General features: G+C 35.0%; 1 protein-coding gene across 5 annotated transcripts in view; it reads left to right on the top strand.

The window, feature by feature from the left end:
* The window catches only part of TBC1D23 (TBC1 domain family member 23), a 31887-nt gene extending 19135 nt beyond the window's left edge, over nucleotides 1–12752 (top strand). For 2 of the 5 annotated variants that reach the window (XM_068180965.1, XM_068180964.1), the window contains exons 13-19: nucleotides 717–823; nucleotides 1488–1630; nucleotides 3042–3086; nucleotides 6144–6232; nucleotides 8996–9131; nucleotides 9658–9852; nucleotides 11007–12752. In XM_068180965.1, coding sequence (XP_068037066.1) covers nucleotides 717–823; nucleotides 1488–1630; nucleotides 3042–3086; nucleotides 6144–6232; nucleotides 8996–9131; nucleotides 9658–9852; nucleotides 11007–11088 — 797 coding nt within the window. In that variant the 3' untranslated portion in view covers nucleotides 11089–12752. The remainder of the gene's footprint in view (nucleotides 1–716; nucleotides 824–1487; nucleotides 1631–3041; nucleotides 3087–6143; nucleotides 6233–8995; nucleotides 9132–9657; nucleotides 9853–11006) is intronic. The other 3 variants (XM_068180967.1, XM_068180966.1, XR_010996201.1) reach the window with 2 other exon arrangements.
* The last annotated feature ends 35 nt before the right edge of the window (nucleotides 12753–12787 follow it).

Here is a 12787-nt window from a genome sequence, read left to right as displayed (position 1 = left end):
ATATCTTAACACTGTTGGTATTTTTGAGGCTTTTGCTAAAAACTATTTAAATTAATAGCAAGTAGGTCTCATTTGTCAGGTTTTTGTTTTGTGTAAATAAACATTGTGCACTTACACATTTGTGGTTAACTCTTATGTCTTACCCAAATTTCTGAGTGGTGAAAAATTAATGCAGGAATTGGGGAAATTCCCTCTTCCAGCTTAGCATTCTTGATGTTTTAACCACTGTAGATTGCAGATTCATATGAAGATGCAAGTTCATAATTACTATTAACTGCTGTTTTGATTTCTTAAATCAGGAGTTCATAATTCTTCAGTTGATGTTGCAGGAAATAATCAGGCTCTACAACAGTGGAGAGATCTATGCTACAATATGATGTTATTAACAATACAATTAATCCATATGTTTGGTGTTGTAAGAGCTGTCTTCAAAATCAAAGCAGTGATTTATTTTTAATTACTGCTTTATTCTAAATGTTTACTAAAATAATTAGTATATTAGGTAGATAAATAGGCATTCGAAAATTAGATTATCTTAATATATTTGTACTAGTGAAAGAAAAGGCAGGGATTATTATAGTGATCACTGAATTTATCTATTTTATTGAATTTTGGGGAAAAAATTGTTCCTGATTATAGTCTTGGGTATATACAATATTTTTATCAACAGACTAAGTCCAGTGTAATTCTGAATGTTTTTAATGGCCCTTTAACAGCCCTCCAACAGCACTTAGCAGATATCAATGTGGAAGGACCAGATAATGGATATGGCCACTGGATTGCTAGTACCTCAGGCTCAAGAAATAGCATAAGCTCTGTTGATGTAAGTGAAATTTTAGTCTAAGTGTTACAGTGGGATGGGAACCCTAGGTGTCATGTGTTTTTTCTACACATTCTTCATTCTATTGCATAAAATTCATTATTGCAAGTCATGACTGTTTTCACTTGTGTGTTTAATTTCAAACTATGATCACAGTCTAGTCATAGGTGACCTAAACGTTTTTATCCTCTTGAGGGGAAGAGTTTGTAGGTAAGAACTTGCTGTAGTCATTCTCCAGTAGAATACATATAATAGACAACTCTTTCCCTGCCTCTTACTCACTCTGGGAATAAGTTACTCTAAAGTGGCATACAATTTCATGGCAAAGCTCAAAATTGTATTTTTTCTACAGCTGATATATTATGTGTAGAATTGAGCTTTTAATTTAGATGCCATGTATAACTAATAGAATTCCTTTGTCTAGATGTCCGTAGCAGAGTGCTCCGTAATATTGTTTGTCAAGCTTGCTTTGTGGGATGATATTGTCCTCAGTCATATATCATTGCTGTTATTTGATAGAACTCTAAAGAAATACTCAGTTGTGTAATTGAGGTTCTACTGAGTACCAAAAAGTAAATTGCTGTTTTGTAGTCTGTTTCCCTTTTAATACATTCATTGAGATGAAATACTTCTATATGATTAATCCTGAGAGGAGTTCCTTTTACAGGGTGATTCTCCTAACGGTTCAGGTGATGGGAAAGGAGTGAAATCCCTAGTGAATAAAATGACTGTTGCTTTGAAGACTAAATCTGTGAATGTGAAAGAGAAAGTTATCAGTTTTATTGAAAATACATCTACTCCAGTGGACAGGTGCGTCATTTATATCTCACTGTGCTTTAGCTGGGAGAAGTGACTTCCTTTCATGTGGCTGTTTTGTAAGTGTGAAAACTGGACTAATTAGGAAAAGGTTGTCTTCCATATTCAGTTTTTTAATTTTCTACCCCTACCCTCCTCACAATTTTATCATGACCCAGGGAGCCGACTGTGCTCCTTAGTATTGGAAGGCTAATGTGGGTCCCTGCTGCCTTGAATGTTTATCTAGAATGTGTCATTTAATTTCACTTCTTATAATGTGTCAATTGTGTGTTCAGTCTGAAAGTGAAAAATGATTTCACTTTTATTTCAGTTCCTCCCCATCCTGACTAATGAAATAGATGAATGACAGTGGGATTCTGCATAGGTTCTTTTGGTTGGTTTTGTTGTGTTGTTTTTTTTTCACTGCTGCATCTTGCCAAATTGAGTTTACCACTTTTAAAGATATTGAGTTTTTTCAAGTCCTTATGTAAAGCTGCATTTTAAACTCAGAATTGACCTTTGGTTTGTGTATCTTCAGGTGCAGCAAGGAATGAGAATGTGCAAGTAGACTGAGGAACACTTTCAAATTTGGAAGTGATCATTCCAAATAATTATCTTAACTAAATACAAGAATAACAGCTTTAAATGAAATACTTGTTGTAGTTCTTTAAATTCCAGCCTTTGAAGGTGTATGTTGAATAGCAAGACACTGGTATTCAGGAATCTCAGAGACCTAGCATTTGTTTGATAGTAGGATTTAAAATGCATGCCAAATGAAGAGCAATTTTTAATAGTCTTACACCTCAGATCATTCCTTCTTTTTGTGTTTGAGAATGTTTTTCTAAATTACTATTAATACTTTTATTTCACCATTAGAAGCAGAAAATTCTTAAATAGTGCTTGGTAGCTTTTGCTGTGTGAAAAAATTAAACTGAATGAATGTGAAGATTTAAACTGAAAGAGGGTAGATTTAGATTAGATATTAGGAAGAAATTCTTTACCATGAGGGTGATGAGGTGCTGTCACAGGTTGCCAGGGAAGCTGTGGCTGCCCCATCCCTGGCAATGCTCAAGGCCAGGCTGGAAGGAGCTTTAAGCAATGTGGTTTGGTGTGAGGTGTCCCTATGCAGGGCAGGGTGTGGAGCAAGATGGTCTTTAGAGTCTCTTCCAAACCAGGCCATTCTGTGAAATCAAGTAATGATTACACAAACACCATAGGTAGTATACTAAATGCATCTTTTAGTAGATTTTTTTGCAAATACTTCTTTACCCCGTGTCCAGCTTTCATGGAGCCTTGTTTTTATTTACAAGCATCCTCCTTGAAGAAGATCCATTGCCAGTATAGGGAATTTCAGCTATTTATCTAGGTTTTTCCTTTACTTTTTTTTTAATTCTTTTGTTCTGTCCTCTGCCCCAATGTACTGTAGAATACCTTTCAATATTTCCTGGCCAGACAGAGCAAGCCTGGAGCGGTAAGCTTGATAATTAAGCAGTCTGACTAAAACCACCTTTCTTGTATTTAGCATGGCATCACAATGTTTGTAAGCATTGGTTACACTGACAAGATTGATTGCATATTTTGATATTAATTTATTTTTTTGAAATTTAATAAAACTATTGCTTTTTACAAGCACTAGTCAAGAGACTAAACGAAGAAAAAAAAGTATTGGCAGTGCTTTCTTCTCTTAGTTTCTGCTTTGTTATTTCTGTTCTCTTCCTTACTATTGCTTTTTATGGATTTTTTTTTTTTTTTAGCCTGCCATTTCCTATATACGTTTGGTTAGTAACCTGTACTGGTAGAAGACACCAGGAGCAATTACTGAACAAATTATGGCTTGAGGTTTTAACAAGAGAGACTGTAATTATGAAAAGTAAACTTTTCATAAAATATCATCAGAACTTAGATGTGCCAGGGAACCCATATGGAAATTCTGTCTGGAAGTGTCAATTTTTTATGCATCTTATCACTTGGTAATAGAAAAATCATATTCATGCTGAAAGAAACAGACATGCTCATTACTGGGAAAAGAAAAATGATAAGTAAATATGCTTTGCAATTCTACCTCATCTTGTTCACGTAACTATTACATTTCATGCAAATGTGGAGGCCCTTCACATTTGACTCACACACAGTGCCTTATAATTATTTCAGAAATAAAAATTGTGAATTGAGTTTTTATAAAATTACTTCTGATAATTGAAGAGCAGCTCATGCTTAATCATTTTGGAATTTTGGTTTTACTTTAGGAGTTCTGTAGCTTTTGACCCACTTACACTGAAATGCATAAAGATTTGTGCTGTATGGATTACTGAAAATTTCAAAAGTGGGTTTTCAAGGATTTTTGACTAATTTTTCTTTCAAGTAGTTTGTACATAATTTGAGCTGGGATTCACCCAAAAGCATCACAGAAAGGTGTTGTTCATGTGAGAAAAATCAGTAGTAATGTTCTGTACAAGAACAATGGGAATGGCCCAATAGCACATAGTATGTTTTGTTAATTTAGAAATACTTAAGATCATGGGGATTGTACCCCACATTTTGTTGATCTTTTTATAGAATATGGTAAGCAAGTGTTAAAATACCGAATTAAATATGGTGACCCTTGGAAAATTCAGAGATGCATGAATCTGTATTTGTAACCAAGAAGTTTTGATATATTGAGATTTTACTTTGGTGACTTTATGTATTCCTTTCACTCCAATTGCACATCTTCTTTCATTGGCTAGATGCAAGAATAAATTAGCTCACACTTTATATCCCTAGAGTATTTTCTTAAAATTACAGTTCTTAAAAACCTAGAATGGCAATGTCTCTGCATCAATTAAATTAGATCTACTTTGTGTTTATCACCAGGATGTTTCATCTGGCAGGTTTGCCACCAAAGGACATTGCATTCAATTTGTAACCATGTAATGGTGGACTTCTGTGTAAACAGGTTAAAGGGAATTAATTTCTAGTTTAAGAGGTTACCAGGCTTTTTTAAAGTAGCTTTTTACTCTCGTTTACTCTCTTGTCCTGACTAACTAAAATTGATAAACACCAGTGAGATCTGTTCTTAGATCCTCTCTGTATAATTCAATTTGACATTATTTAAATGTGCTGCTTCTTACTCAGTTGGTTATGTATTACTAAAGCATATTTACAAAAGCCTCCATATGGAAGCACTGCCTTCTTGAATTGTCAGTGTCATTGATGCTTATTGTCTTAAACACTAATGAGCATGTTGTTGTATGTTTATTTTTGTGCCATTGTAGATCACATTTCTGTTTGTTTGGGTTTTTTTAACTTTTCCTTATTTTGTTTAGATTAGTAAATTTTACCCATACAAAATGTTGTTTTCTTTTCTAACTTTCAGTTTTACTTTCAGGTATCCCTAAGTAATAGCATTAATTTACATGTTACTAAACCTTTTCCCTGTCCAGCTTGGTTCTACAGTAGCATTTAAAGGGGAGTTTGTGAACGTACTTAAAACAGGAACCAAGGCTTAGAGTTGGTAGGAAACATAAACACACAGTATGGGGAAGGAGGTTATTGAACTAGAGGAAAGGGACAGGCAAATTTTTTGGCTTTGTTTGGAGTTTTTTAAGACTGCTAAGTGTTGCCAGTTCTAAAGGCTAAAATTATGAACTGTTTGGTTTTTTTTTCAGAAATTGCCTGTATTGCTGCTTTCTGAACTTTCAGGTTTTTCTCATATTTTTCAGGTATTCTCAACAGTTGAGGGCAAGAGCTTTTAATTTAGCTGTGACCATGTAATCGCAGCATTCTGAGCTGGAGCTTTAAAATATCTCACAATCTGCAATCTTAGTGTCACACATAAAAACTCAGTTGTGTGTGTGTTTATGTCATTTGATATGATCTGTGGAAACAATTTAAATGTAATTTTTGACATCACATGAGTATCATTCTGGTGCTGGGATTGTAGCAGTAGGAATTGTTTGAGCAAATATTTCAAGATTTGACTCAAACTGGAAGTAATGAACCGGAAGTCAGGGTTTGTAATAACCCTGATGGTTTGTAATAACCCCACTGTGTTGTTCTTAAGGCATTTTGTTATCTTTTGAGGAATTAATCAGAAAAATTAACTGTCAGACATGTTAGTTAATAGCCTTTGTTTTTTGCTTCATCTGAATTTGGCATCCTTGTGATGTCGCCCTGACTGTCCAGATATACTTTAGTTTCATGCTAGAAACTCAGCATGTTGTCAGTTTTCAGGTCTCTAACGTATGTTGCCATTTAAGAAGGTGAGCAGAAGTTGGGGCTTTTTTAAAATAAAACAGCATTTCTTTCCACTTTCTTTGTTACAACAGTCAGCCTCACAAAGCGACTGAATGTGCATTCAGTAACCAAGTTGCTCGATGGGTCACTCACGTCTTCCTTGCAGGCAGCTTCATGAGTCTCTTGTCCTTCTCTGTTGCACAGCTGCGTTTACATTTTGCTAATTTGTTACTGTGGGACTCAGACCATCAGTTTGAAAGTTACTTTTCTTCTTCTGTCCCATGCCGTCTCTTGCCCTTTTCATTGCCAACAGACATGTCAGCAGCAGTGACAGAGTAGGAAAACCCTACCGTGGTGTGAAGCCAGTATTCAGCATTGGAGATGAAGAAGAATATGATACTGGTACAGTAGAAAATTTTTCTTTTACCTACATTACCTTATTTAGACAAAAATATTAAATTGGATTAAATCAAACAATGTATCTTACATATTTGTGTTGCAATATGATACTTGTCTATTATTGTTGTTCATGTATGTTATGGTAATGCCTTGGACTGACCCTCTTCAAATACACAGGAGCAGATTAAATAAAAAGTAATTTGTGGTAACCACCAAACACCCAAAGGAAGAAATTGAAATAAGCAGATTTAGGGGATCTTTTGTCTTTACTTGTTATTTCTGAAGTAAAGATCTTTTTCTACACTTGTAAGCTGGCAATTGTGCCTTTATTGCTCACAACAGTAAGCAAAATTTAAAAGACCTAGTTTGGCTGATGTATCTCAGTTTAAATGTCTAGTATTTTTAGTGAGTGTAATGATCTGAATTTCTGAAATATAGCTGGAGCTAGACTTTAATTGGCTAATGTGTGCACACCTCTCCAGTGTTTCAGACTTGGCTTTTTAACACTGAATCTATTAATAATTGATTCATCTCTTGATATACATGCAGATTGGTGTAGAAAAATAATGCAATTTTTATTTAAAGTTTTTATCTAGTTGAAAAACTACAGGCAAAATTGGACCACCACACATTTCATAAAGGTTTCTTTGGAGGTTTCTTTGAGAGCAGTTCTAACATTAGAATGGTTCCAACCTACTGTTGTTCTGGTTTTGCTCTGGTAGTTTTAGGCCACTCCCAGTCATCATCTCACAAATAACTCTTCTGTTGCCAAAAGGCATATTTGGCTTGTGTTAGAAATAAGAGAAACAAGTAACTAGTCTGAGAATCTTTGATATGCAAAAGAAGTAGTTCAGGAAGATTAATGGGAGTCACAGGTTTAAATAACATTTATAACGAACAGTTGATCATCATCTGCAATGAAAATTGTGAAAGAGCAAAGTGATATTATCAGGCAGAAGCTTTAATACTAACAAGTTCTTTCTCCAAATGTCATGTAATTAAGTTTGCACAGTTCTTTGAGCATCCATAATAGTGTTTTGCAAAGTCTATGTAGTTTCAGAAAACCAGCTCCTCCAAGACAGATTTTCTAGAACATGTTTTCAGTAATGGTTGTTTGCTAAGTTCTATTTAATATTTTCTTTTAAAAGCACTATTACGCTTGGTAAGCAAGCAGAATCAGAGCAATGTGAGTAAGGAAAGACAACACATATGAAGTGAGATAGATATAATCTTGATACAGAAGAATGCAAAAAGTGAACCTGTTTCTGAATAATTGGTTTTGTAAAGTTTTAGTATTTGGGGCTTTTCTGTAATAAGTAATTACAGCCAGCTGTAATTATTGCAGCCTGCTCTACATGGTTCTGCTTGAGCAGGGGGGTTGGACCAGGTGACCTCCAGAGATCCCTTCTATCCTCAGCCATTCTGTGGCATGAGGGTGGATTATTGTTCCATTTGCTTCAATTCCACAATGTATTTTTCAGTGCAAATGTTTCCCAAAGTGTGTTTCAAATTCTAAATTGCATTGAAGCAAATAGTTTAATGAAGTGTAGGAAACTGGCTTTGAAAAAGGTTCTTTAAAGAGAGGTCCTGAGTTATTTCTGGGAGTTTGTATGGAGTTAATGTAGTTGATTGTGTTAGATAAGTAGGTTGCTTAAATTCTTCTAATGTAGCACCAAAATTGCTATGTAAACATAATCACCATCTTTAGACATAAAAGCAGTATTTTGCAACTAAGTAATAACACGTGCAGGAGTTTTGGGTGTTTCACAGAGGTCTGTGCTGAAAAATTGGGGTTGGAATATGTTCTTAAACAGCCTTAAAAAAGGATGTGAAGCTAAAGACAACAATTTTTGCTAATGATCCAAGGTTATTTGAGATAGTAAGGATAGACTGAGCCTTTTGCTAATTTGAATGACTGGGTAATAAAATGGCATGTGAAATTCAGTATTAATTGAATGCAAGAAAAACACTAAAAAAACCCCTGCCACTTCTAGTTTCAGATCCATTGGTGGGAGAATGATTTGGCTGTGCCCAGAAGCAGTGGGTTTATAATAAGTAAGCAGTCATTAGCAGTCAGAAAAGCAAATCAAATGCTCAGAAATCTATGATTCACTGACACATTAAATATTGTGGGTCTTCTGCCCTTGATGTCAGAAACAATATTTGAACAGGACAAGGTTCAGAGAGGAATAAGAAGGGTGAGGACAGATGTGATATTACTTTCACAAAAGGCACAGCTGAATGTTACAAGTTTTGTTATGTGAAAGAGGCATTTTAAGGGAGGAAAAGTGATCCACAAAAATAATGCCTGGCCTTGAAAGGTATTAAGAGGTGTTCATTTCTTCGTGTAAAAGAAACTAGAAGCCACAAGGAGAGACTCTCCTGGACTGTAGTTGGCTTGGTTTTGGTACTCCTTGCCAAAAGATATTAGAGGTTTAAATGCAAAGAGTTTATGTGGCTTCAAGGAAAGTATGGACAAGTGACTTCCAATGTGAAAGAAATCCATGAAGCTTTACTGCATGGACAAATTGGACCAGCCTAAGATAACCCCCGATCTAAAAATACTTGTTTGTGGAGGGAAAATTAAGAGAGAAAAATCAGATATGCCTTTTTCTTTCTTCCCTCTCAATAATTCTATATGGTTAGGTACACTTGCTTTGCACCAGTGTGGCTCTAATGGGTTTAAGTAAATTGAGAATCTGGCTGATGGTTGTGAAAGTACTTTATCTTTTTTTTTAATATTTTTACCCCCTCCATTCAAACCAGATGAAATTGATAGCTCCTCAATGTCGGACGATGATCGAAAAGAGGTCGTCAACATCCAAACATGGGTAAATAAACCTGATGTGAAGTATAACTTCCCATGTAATGAAGTAAAAGAAAATGGACATATGTTTCCCAGGTACTGAAATTAATCCTGAGTTCAATGAAAACATCTGTCTTGATATACATGCTAAAAAACAGTGTTGGTTACTTAACTTATCCTTTATATTAAACTAGGAAATTAAAGTGTGAAACAAACTAGAACAAAGTGTTACTGTATTTGCATTCTTGTATTTGCAGTGTTATAGAATGGTAATTATATATAAAACCTGGTGTAAAGTTTTGCTTTGAAGTACCAGGTAATAAGAAAAATTGAAGGGGGGGAGAGGGGCTGGAAGTATTTGCCATGCTCTGTGCTCCAGTAATGCTGGGGACAATGTCCTGCTTGTTTTCAGAAATGGTCGTGCTACAGCACTCAAGGAAATTCTTAAGTCTTTCCTAGAGCTTTCTTTATTAGATATTATGAAAGTATTAAAACTGTTTCTTAGATATGGTAGCTGTATTATCTAGCTCTCTCATGTAGTTTAGTCATAGAATTTAACTTTGTAAATAGCTGATACTTAATTTATTAACAAAACTAATTTGTATTTTTCTTTTCCTTCAAGTCATCTCCTAGTAACAGCAACTCATATGTACTGTTTGAGGGAGATTCCATCACGAAAGGGGCTGGCTTACATACAGTCTCGACAGGCACTCAACTCTGTAGTCAAAATCACATCCAAGAAGAAACACCCAGAACTGATCACCTTTAAGTATGGAAATAGCAATACTTCAGGCATAGAAATTCTGGCAGTTGAAAGGTAAACCGTCTCAGTAACAGAGCTATAAATGGTAATGATTTTCAGGATTCTGGTAACACTGGAAATCGGGGGTATGCTGTTATCCCCAGAATTGAGTTCAAAAAGAAGAGTTTTTATTTAGGAGTGCATAAATCAGATGTGAACTAGGGAAAAAGATTTGCCAGTAAAATTAAGAGTGCTTATGAGACCCAGAAGAGAGGAACTGCAGCTACCGTTGTTGGGGATGGGATGTGTGCAAGTGTTTCCTTTTTGTAAGAGGTCTTAAATAAAAATGGACAGTTCACTGCAGCAAAAGTATGGATTTGTGAAGAGTGAAATTTAAGAGTATGGTCGTTCTTCTGTGGAGTAATTTTTTTTTTTTTTGTCATCTGACTCATTTTCTCTGTGCATTGTGCAAGGAGTCCAGAAGCCTGAACTCAAAACTCTGATACCCTGGAAGTTACATGTTGCCCTGCTCAGCATTTGCATGCTTAAGAGAGGGAAAGGGTCAGATGGAGTGGTGTATCAGGCTTTTTTCCACTGGTGTAGCCTGCTGTTCTTGGTTTTAAGAAGGTTGCTGATACCAGATGGATGTTTTCTCATCTTCAGTGGAGAGAACTGTGTGCAGTGGATGGTCTCTTCTCACAAGAGAGGGGAGAGATGAGTTTCTTACCTAACTAGGGATGTTCTGTGCCTGTTGGCTCCTTAGGTTTGTAGTAGGTCAACAAAGATTAATTAAAATTTTGCAGGGAACTTTACTGCTTGTTGAATTACTTCATCACCACCTTGCAGACTGGAGCAGATTGATCTAGAGCTATCTATAGGAATTAAAAAAAACCAAAAACCGTAATACCATGAACCAAAATCCAAGCAAGGACTTCTATGCTTCAGTCAGACAGTGCTATCTGTAGAGATCTTGAAGGGCCTGACCTATCCCATTGTTAATTTCTCTTTCCAAGATGGCCCGTAAAGTACTCCTCAACAATTCTAAGTTCACAAAGAGAAAGTTTCCTAGTATAATAAGGAATTAAATGTTATTTTCTTACTATAGTTTTCATTTTAATATATTTCCCTCTTCCCTTCCTTCTAGACAGAGGAAGAATGAAAAGGATTATGGAATTTATACTCAGAAATTTTATAGTGAATTAATGATGGCTTTTTCTAATTTTTTTAAGGTATTTGATTCCAAATGCAGGAGATGCTACCAAAGCCATAAAACAGCAGATCATGAAAGTATTGGATGCCTTGGAGAGTTAATTACTAAAGACTTTGTAGAGACCAGTTTATAAAGAAGAAGCAACCAAGATACTGTATGTGGACACAAGCTGACTGTTTCCCAACTGAATACTAACTTAAGAGAATTTTTATGTTTGCTGGTGGGAGTGCCTGAGTAGCAGGCTTAAGATAGGGTAAATTATTATCCATTTCTGGACAGGATTTTTGTTTGGTTTCTATTTTATTTTTTTTTCTTTTGGAGAAGTGTTTATTATAAAGGTCAGTTTGTTTCTTTTTAATGCAGCCTTAATGGGAATGATTTGCATTGTTGCAAGAGCAGATGCAGTTGGGTTCACGTTAAGTGTGTTAAAGGAATGAAGGACTGTGAGATACAAAGAAGCCGTTGAAAACACAATGGTTTTTAAATTATTATCCCTTGTAAATAAAATGTCTCCATTGCCTACAGTCCAGAAATTTGATTTTGCCAACCAAGTAGTATCAAGGACTAATTAAAAATTTAGGTTTTTGAGAAGATCAGATACAAATCTTAAAAAAAAAAACCGTTTTCACATTAAAAACAGTTAAGTCCTGTTTGGGCTGCAGATAAATAGAAAAAAATACAAACAATTTGTAAAATTAAAGGATTTTTAAAGTCTTACCAGCTACTAGGCTAAATAACTGGAATTGGTGGTAAAATTTTTTTTTTTAAATACTGAAATTAACTGTAATTTTTACTACAGGGTTGTAATTATTTTTAATTATGCAAAATTTTACATTTCATAGGTTGAGGCTGTTTCCCTTGTAAAGATGAGCATGTGCATGGATATGCATGTTTCATGAGAGAATATGACAGTTGAAAACAAGTTGCCTTATTCCTCACAAACAAAATATCTAAGAATTTTAGATGTTTAAAACCCTTCAGTTAAGCACAAAAGTGAGTACACGCTGACTAAAGATGTGTTCAGCAAGATGAATGCACACAAAACCAGGGAAGAAATTCCAGTGCTGCATACCTGTGATAAAAGTATTCTTAACCAGTTGCCTTCATTGATTCAAGCATTTGTTTATATTATTTTGAGTAACAATTTCTAAATTAGCAAAGATTTAGGAGATGGCAACTATGTGACTGTTCATCATAAGCTTTCCATTTGTTCAAGAATTATTCTCTTGTTCAAAGCTCAGTACAGGAATGTTCTTATGGACAAGGCAGAGCATCTTTGTAGACTGATGGGAAATCACCAAAAACTGTGAAATAAAGATAATGGGGATTAGCTTTGCTGCATGAAATCTTCTGAGTACTTGAATCAAAACCTATGATTTGGTACTTCATCAAAAGGTAAAATAAGTTAAACTGACCTTTATAAAAAACATTTATTCTAAGTTATTTTACTAGGAATCAAGCTAGGGCACCTTAATTCTGGAAGTAATTACTTTCTTTTTCCTTCTTAGTATCTGAGTAAACACCAATAGAACTTGAACTGTTGAAAATATTTGCATGAAATTGCACCTGGGCCAATGCTCATGTATTTATAGTTTTGCCCAGCAACTGTTGTATTACATTTTCCTCTTCCTAATCCCTCCTGAAAATATCCTTAAGAGTCTCTGACTCTGTGCCTACTTCAGCAATGAGATTTTTTCATGTAAAGATGTTTGTGCTACTGTTTATAAATTACAGTTGTAAATAAACCAGTACAATTTGAACATAACTTGTTCTGTCGGAAGGCATTTAGTTGCATACTGT

This window comes from Anomalospiza imberbis, chromosome 2 (assembly GCF_031753505.1).
Source record: "Anomalospiza imberbis isolate Cuckoo-Finch-1a 21T00152 chromosome 2, ASM3175350v1, whole genome shotgun sequence".
NCBI lineage: Eukaryota > Metazoa > Chordata > Aves > Passeriformes > Viduidae > Anomalospiza > Anomalospiza imberbis.
The sequence above is the reverse complement of the archived record's forward strand: the minus strand, read 5'-3'. Positions and strand labels throughout refer to the sequence as shown.